General features: G+C 37.8%; 1 protein-coding gene across 1 annotated transcript; it reads right to left on the bottom strand.

Annotated features, from left to right (window-relative positions):
* Positions 1 to 2,331: 2,331 nt before the first annotated feature.
* Positions 2,332 to 3,552, bottom strand: LOC140991847 (uncharacterized). Its single transcript, XM_073462007.1, has 2 exons — positions 2,906 to 3,552; positions 2,332 to 2,848 (listed from the first exon to the last, which is right to left on the bottom strand). The coding sequence occupies exons 1-2, from the start codon at positions 3,550 to 3,552 to the stop codon at positions 2,332 to 2,334; spliced, it is 1,164 nt and encodes a 387-aa protein (XP_073318108.1).
* Positions 3,553 to 8,535: the final 4,983 nt, after the last annotated feature.

The raw sequence follows: 8,535 nt of genomic DNA, 5'->3' as shown, positions 1-8,535 counted from the left end.
ATAATAATAATAATAGAAATTGTATCATAGAAGTAATTAATACACATATAACAATTATCTATTAAATATTTTTATTTTAAGAAATGATGACTAATTTAAAATTAGCCTTCCTTAAAATAACATGTGGCACCAAATGTTTTTTTATAAATAATTTAAATTTTAAAATTTATTTCAAAAATAATTTTTTTTAAAAAAAATTCAAATGTACCGCAATCCGTGCTTACGAAGCACGGACGCTACACGTGGAGCGTCCATCTCCATCCCCACCTTATCTTTCCTTCTCCACCTTATCTTTCCTTCTCCTCTCCTTCTTCCTCCATCCCTTACTCTTTCACACTCTTTCAGAAGTAAATGTTGTGAAATATACTCGTTGTGTTGCGTTAATGATTATTGGAGGAATAATGTTCCCTGACTATCAAGGAAGGTCTGCTATAGTCATTTTTTTGCAACTGCTACGGGATATCATGATAACGTAAAGTCTTACAGTTCGGGTAGTGCTGTTTTAGCATTTCTATACCGTGAGTTGTGTAACGCAACACGAATAGAGAAGAATACAATGGCTGGACCATTATATATCCTGCAAGTATAAATAATGAAATTTGATTATTTAACACAATTTTTTTGTTATTTGTATTTAACTATTTTTATTATTATAAGCAGATATGGGCATAAAGCAAAATTAAATGTATTAACCCCGACCGAGATGGGTTAACATTAGTTGTACCTCCCATTGATCCAGATGCTATGATTCCAGTTTCTCCATATGGTGCACGGTAATATTTAAAATTTATTGTGGTAATATCATGTACGTCTCTTATAATGTTTTGATATGTAATTGTATTTGTTAAATTGTAGGTGGAAAATTAGATTTAGGTACACATTCGCCCACACATTGTGTAAGAATTATAAGGGATTCTTTAGATCGTATGAATAATAATGAGGTATTATTGAATGTTTAATATTTTATTCTGATTCAATGAATATTAAATTCTTTTTTATGATTAATTATATGTTAAAATTTAACATATATTTTTTTACAATATAATTGGATCGTTTATCGGAAGAATGACGTAGATGTGAAGACGATTGTTGATTCATACGAGAACAAAATTTGGCGATGTGTTTGTCCCTTTATTTGCTTTGACATCGTGGAGATGCATCGTCCTAATCGGGTGATGCGATAATTCAGAAGACGACAATCAATTCCAGGGTCTGTCGTCGACAACGATGATCTGCATAATATCACGAAAACAGGTCATCGAAACACCAACTGGAGAGATAATCATAAAAATTCAATTGAGTTGTGGAATAGTAGGTTGAGATATGTTGGTAAAGGGGTACGACATGGGAGTTCGATGCAAACTGACGAAGACTACTTTCAATGGTATAATCGAATAACTGTACGCACCATATCACCTACAGTTAATGTCGTTGGTTTTCAACCATATCCGTACAATATTTTTGCCGGACACTTTAATGTCCAACAAAATTTCAGTACGCCTTCTCCCTTTTCACATAAGTCAGCATTCAGGTGGAGAAGTGACATGGTTAGGCAACCAAGTGGGTATGACACTAATATTCCGTCAACTGAGTTGAATACTGCAGGACCCTCTACTACTCAACCTGGTTTTTTTTAGTGATTCAGGGATTGCTGACTTACTCGTTTGGTCAGCATGATTATCAAACTCCATCTTGGTCGAACATACAAAATTTCACAAATTTGCTTAATGTTGGTCCTCAGCAACTCGTGCATGATATGCAACCACAGATGAATGTTATTTCGCCTATCACTTTTTCAGGTTACTCAAATGAGGAAATTCCTGAAGATGTTGGATTGCGTAGAGGGACTAGAAGACGCAATCCACCCGATTGTGGAACAGGTAGCCATTAATAAACAAAGAAAAGCATAGGATCGCATACCTCATTCAGCTAGCATCGGGCATCGTTGATCACGGCTCATCCTCGTCATTTTTTGGTGGTGGGGCGACTTATTGTAGTCGCGCCCGAGCGGTAACATATTACCGCTCGAGCGCGAACTGCACTGGAAAAATTCTTTCCAATGCAGTCCGCACTCGAGCGGTAATATTTTACTGCTCAGTCGCGAACATTATCCGACTATTTTTGTTTTTTTTTTTAAAAAAAAAATACCAACCAATTTATTCTTTCCAGTGCAGTCCGCGCTCGAGCGGTAATATTTTACTGCTTGGTCCCGAACATTATCCGACTATATTTGTTTTTTTTTTTAAAAATACCAACCAATTTATTTTTAACATATCAAGCGTTGTTACAATTTAACAAAAGACTTCATCGATGTTGTCTCTCTCTAAAAACCTATGAGTCTATCTCATTTCTCAATCGAGTTGTTCTGTCCCTACCAACTTTTCTTCTTTCATGTCTAATAGGGTTGTGGTGCAACTCAAAAGTTGGAGAATCCCAGTATCGCTCATCTGCAAGAGGTTGAAATCTGCCCTCGTATGTTGCTAAGTACTCAGCTATGTTATACCATGGCTGCACAAGTGTCGTCGGATCTAATGAGTGCCACTTAGCGGTGCAAATAGCATGGGAACATGGGATGCCAAAAATCATCCATTTACCACATGAACAATCACTCGTTGATAACTTGACCACCTGCATATGCTGGCCACGACTTGGTCTTCCAACAGTTGCAACCGAAACAGTTTGGTCACGTACATCATATTTGGCAACACGATGTTCACTAGACTTCCTCGCCCATTTCTCATAATTCCGACATGCATAATCTGACCACAGCTGATTTTCCTGAACCATACGACCACCTCTTGTCACACGTTCAATGAATATTGTACACACCTCAGAAGTGTCAAGTGTACTATGGCAGATATAGGAAGTCTACGAGCATCCTTCAACACTATTTAAACACTCTGACATATTGGTTGTCATCCCCCCACGACGCCAACCATCGTCATGAGCCAAACTCCATTTCTCTTTCACAATTCCAGCCAAATATCTATTCGCCAAAATGTTCTTTTTCTTGATTGCCTCCATTGTTGCTTCAAACTTACAAATTTGATTTTTTGTTCCTGCCGCCCAGCATAAATCTTTCAAATTCACGTCTTTGAATTTAGCATTAAAGTTTGAACACACATATTTCAAACAAAAACGATGCACACCATAAGGAGATTGAAAATATGGTAGATCTTCAGCAACTCTCACGATTCCCTTATGCCTATCAGAAATAAGACACACACAATTTTCACCACGAACAACATGTCTTCCTAAGTTCTCCAAGAACCATTTCCAAAAATCTGATGTTTCTTCATCCACAATAGCAAATGGTAGCGGTAGAACCTGATTGTTCGCATCCAGAGTGACAGCGATCAACATTTTGTGCTTGTATTTGGTATACAAGTGTGTACCATCGATACTAATTATTTTTCGACAATGCCGAAACCCATCAACACACGGCCTGAATGCCCAGAAAACATAGTTCAGTGCCTTACTCATTTCGGTGTTGGCATTGAGATGCTTCCACTTCACAGCTGTTCCCGGATTATATTTGGACAAATCACACATATATTTTGGAAGTAATTGAACAGAGCTCTCACATGTACCATAAGCAATTTACATAGCACGTTTCAAACTTCGTCATGCCTTCGTATACGAGATTTGATATCCATATTTATCTTTTACAATTTCAATGATATACTTAATCTCGTACGAAGGATCACAACAAACAACTCCCAATAGCGTATGTGCCACCATACCACTGTTCAAATTCTTATGGTCTATACCAACAGAGGTAGATATACATGTGTGAGGCCCGCCATATTTTGTTATTTTCCAATAACCAGTTTTGGCCTTCAAAGAAGCGCGAAGTCCCCATCGACAAATGACCGTAGAAGAATAATTTCTGCAACGTAATTTCCATAAATTGTGTGTACTATCCACGACACGGTACTCACGCCTGACAAATCTAACTGAATAATCCTTAACAGATGCAATAAGATCATTCTTATCTTTAAATAACATATTAACGTATAATTCACCTCTCTCCGGATTATAATAAATTGTTTGCATTCCAGAAGGTACATCGACATAATCAGGAGGCTCTTCCCCAAAAAATTTAGTGAAAAATAATGGCATTTCAGAAGTGTTTGAAAGAAATGGTACGGTCTGTCTCTATAAAGTGTCACGAGGTGGTTGCCGAGATGATGTCCCCTCATTAGGATTTGAAAATGTATTTACTTCATCATCATCATTCACTTCTTCTTCTTTAGACTCGCTATATGACATATCGGGTTCAGAATCACTCTTACAAATATCATCATTAGTGGCTAGATCCGGACAACGAGCACTTGTATCTAATGTTGGATTCGGCCAATATGGAGTAGGATTTTGTTCCGACGAGACATTGATATATTGATCCCAAGACCCATTTACATCATCAAAATTTATATTACCGAGTCTTTCAGTAACCTGTGGAACATAAGATTCTAGAACCTGGAAACCATCATATGTAGAAGTACCGGGTTAGTTATTGAACCCTGAATCGGATGCATGTGGAACGTAGGATTCAGGATCATCAAATCCAACATGATACTCAATTGAATTTGCTTCCACGTATAAATGCAACACATGAATATTGTCACATTGCATTATAAACTGTAAAGCATCATCATCAACGAGATTGACTTGAATTTCATGTCAAGATGATCTCTCCATGAATGAATATTTTGGTGACAACTTCAGAGAAAAATTCGTTGGATCGATTCCTAACATTTTATGCACAACTTCAACCAACTCCAACAAATTAATAGATCGTAATACTCGTATCGGTCTAACAAATGAAATGTTATATTCAACCGATCCATTATCGATAACTACATGACCACAACAATTATATAGAAGAAAAATACCGAAGGAAATTTAGATTTCAATTATTGAACATCACGTGAAGATTCAGAAATTCAGAATTCACGTGAAAGATTCAGTAAATAAACGGATGGAAAAGAAACAACAAAAGCAAAAAGATAAAATAAAGTAGGAAAAATAATATAATATTGAAAATATGTGCTTCGTAAGCACGGTCGTAAGCACAGATCATGCTCCACATTGGAGCGTCCTTGCTTACGAAGCACGGATAAGGCTCACGTGGAGCAAGAACTGTGCTTCGTAAGCACGGATTGCAGTATATTTGAAAAAAAAAATTAAATTATTTATAAAAAAACCCCAAATATATGATAACCACATAAAGAAATTACTGGGAAAAGAAACGTGTTTTTCTTTACAAGATATAATTCATCTCATAAATTTTTTTTATAAGTTTTTATAAAATTTTGCATAAGAGTTTTATCTTTCTAGAATATTGAATTTCTTAAATTCTAGATTTAATTTTTAATATTTAAAAGAACTTTTTTCCTAATAAAATACTAATTTCCTTATCTTGTAGAAATATATTCAAGGAATCCTATCAAAATCAACACAAATCTCTTTATATTAAATAATAATCGATGCACCATATGAACGAGAGAAGCGAGATGAGCGAAATACGAGAGAACAAAGAGATAATTTTCTGAAGAACTCATAAAAACGAAGCATCGCTATTTCACTATGTTGTCATGACGTGTTTGAGACACTTGAAGACGACATTCGTACAAAGTGTTGATTGAAGATTTTTTTTGTTGCTTCAAATTTTGGCAACACATATTTGCATTCTTGTGTTTTGATTATTTTTGTTAATTTTAAAATATTGCAGCCAAAAAATATCTAAAATTAAAAAACCGCAATTTGAAAAAATCCTCAAAATTTCAACCCCGATTTTCGAAATTGAACCCTAACCCTAGCCCCAATTTTCGATCTCATCTCTACCACCTATCCAACGAAATCACCAACCATTGACCATCACCCATGGACAGACGAACTTATCTGACCAGTGTCGCACACACGCAGCCGTAGTATCGGCCGGAAAAAATATGTTTTTAAAGTCGCACAGCAACATCGACGAGTTTTGCGAATTCCGATTAAACTACGGTGTGGAACAGCCGGTTTCCCTATCCAATTTGTTGGACATTCTTAGACGATCTTTACCCTTCGTTGCCACTTTGTGTATGGTATCAAATCAAGACTTGTTGTCGGAAAACAGTGGGTAAAATAGATGGAAAAAATCGTGATTTTTCGACCGCTTTACTGACGTAATGTTCCGACCAACGATGTAGAAAGGATCGCCCCAAAGTGGGCTATCGACCGGTGACTTCAATTGCAAGAGTTACGTTCCATACCGCATCCAATTTTAATGATATGAAACCTAGGGTTTTTTGTCAAATTTTGATTGAATTTAAAAATCGCAAAATATAAAAAACTTGATGTAAAAAAAATTGCATAATCATATCAAGGCAGATGTAAAACTCATTCTGATACCAATTGTAAGAATTTATTCATATTTATAACTTAATAACATGATATGAATCCGGAAAATGGATCAAAATGTTAGCTCCAGCCATTGAATTGAAGAACGCTTTTAACACCTCTTTAAATATTTTCTAATTGTTTGAGATTCTTTTAAGCACTCCAAACCTCAACATAAATGGTATTGTATAACTTTTTATGCGTAGGCTCAGGGACATTAACCACCACTTTTTGGGAAAACTCGTATTATTATCAAGTAAGTTTGAATTGATTGTGACTTATCATGATTAGATATTTTGTATTTAAAAAAGACGATAAACTTATCAAGAAATAATTTTGGGGGGTGTATTATTTTTAAACTTTTAATGACTTTTGTAGAGTTTAAAAGTCTATAAGAGGTATTCAATCTAGACTTTTAAAAGCTTAGAGGTATTCAAAATGTTAAATAGAATTTTAATCACTCCATTAAATTCTATTAAGTACAAGAATTAAAGTCTAAGGTATAATTATAAAATTTCAGAAAATGTCTGGTGATACCCCATGGATGGGCCCACTACCCCTGGCTCATCCCTAGCCCAGATGGAAGGCAGGCCCATGACGGGCCCAGGTATTTCCCTATAAATACAAGGTTTGATTGTTTAGTTGATTCATATTCACTATATTGTTTTCAGCAGCACCCTTAGCTGCTCTTCACTTATATCCTCAGTGTCTGACTTGAGCGTCGGAAGGGCTACGCCGGAACACCCTCTCGGTCCCCTTCTAACGGTCTTATTCTTGATTTCAGGCTCAGGGTAATTTCAAAACCTGCGTCTGGACTAGTGACACTTGCTTGAATCGGACCCTAAATTTCCCGTGAGTATCACTTGACGCCGTCTGTGGGAACTTCGAGCTGAGACGTAGATATGGTAGGTAGGACAGGAAGCAGAACAACTAACTTAGTATCATCTCGTCCTCGGATGAGACCCGAACAATCTCATCCTGAGACGAGACAGGAACAACCTCGTCCTGAGACGAGGGCCGAGCAGCCTTGTCCCAATGAGAATGTGGGGAACCTGAACCTGGAATAGTTAGGTCGATTCATTAACAAGACAGTAGACGAGGCCATGAACAGAAACCGAGAGTCTATGTTTGCCGAAGAACAGGCAACTCGTCAGGAACGAGAGGAGAATGCAGAGGGTTGTCAAAGCAGGGTTGAAGAGACGCAACCCCGCCAAGTGGGGAGAATCCGGAGATGGAGGAAATGTGGAGGGAGATAAGAATGTTGAGACATCAATTGGGAGACAGAGCTCCAGCGCCCAAGAAAGAGAGTCCCTTTTCCCCCGTCATTTTGGAGGAAGGGCTCCCCCAAGTTTTCGACAGTCAAGCGTGGGAGAGTTTGATGGGCGTACTGATCCAGAAGAGCATTTGGGAAGGTTTGAGAATGCAACCCTGTTGCATCAGTATTCAGATGGAATCACGTGTAGGGTGTTTCTAGGCACGTTGGTGAGGTCAGCCCAGCAATGGTTTAACACCTTGCAGCCCAACTCCATACGATCTTTCGAGGATTTTTATGTTGCTTTCTTGCACAGATTCGCTAGCAGCAAGAGGCACCAAATAAATTATTTAAGCATGTTCATGATGAAGCAACAAGAAGCAGAAACTCTGCGAGAATTTATCCAGCGTTTCAACAGTGCAGCGCTGGAGATACCAACGGCGACCCTGACATCATGATAAGTGCCTTTACCCAAGGACTGAGAGGATGCAAATTCAAATCGCTGGTCAAGAAACCTCCATTAAGCTATGATGATCTTTTAGCTCGGGCAGAAAAGTATGTGAATCTAGAGGATGTCCAATGACACAAGAGGATGGAGCAGCGACCAAGAGGAAGTAGGGTTGAGGGGGAGGAGAGAAGGGGTAGGAAGAGAGGTGTGGATGAGAGAGAAGAGGATGAAGCTAGAGGTAGAGGACAATTCTCATCCCATGTTCCTCTGAATAGGAATCGAGACAAGGTTATGGAGATGAGGGAATCAGAAGGGAAGTGGGAGAAATCGCAGAGGGTTGAGAGTGATGCTAGATTGCCTTCGCTTGATAGACAAGACGAAAGAAGAGCAGAGAAAAAAATGGGAGAATTAGCAGAGTAATGCTTTAACGAGAGGCCCTGAAATGCTTACC

This window comes from Primulina huaijiensis, chromosome 13, assembly GCF_012295235.1.
Source record: "Primulina huaijiensis isolate GDHJ02 chromosome 13, ASM1229523v2, whole genome shotgun sequence".
NCBI classification, from domain to species: Eukaryota; Viridiplantae; Streptophyta; class Magnoliopsida; order Lamiales; family Gesneriaceae; genus Primulina; species Primulina huaijiensis.
Note: the sequence above shows the minus strand (reverse complement) of the source record. Positions and strands in the feature narration are given on the sequence as shown.

Excerpts from the sequence above, each read along its gene's own strand:
- LOC140991847 (XM_073462007.1), bottom strand. The coding sequence starts at position 3,552 with ATGTGTGATTTGTCCAAATATAATCCGGGAACAGCTGTGAAGTGGAAG. Across the intron at positions 2,849-2,905 it reads GGGGGGATGACAACCAATAT|TACACTTGACACTTCTGAGG; the intron begins GTCAGAGTGTTT and ends TATCTGCCATAG.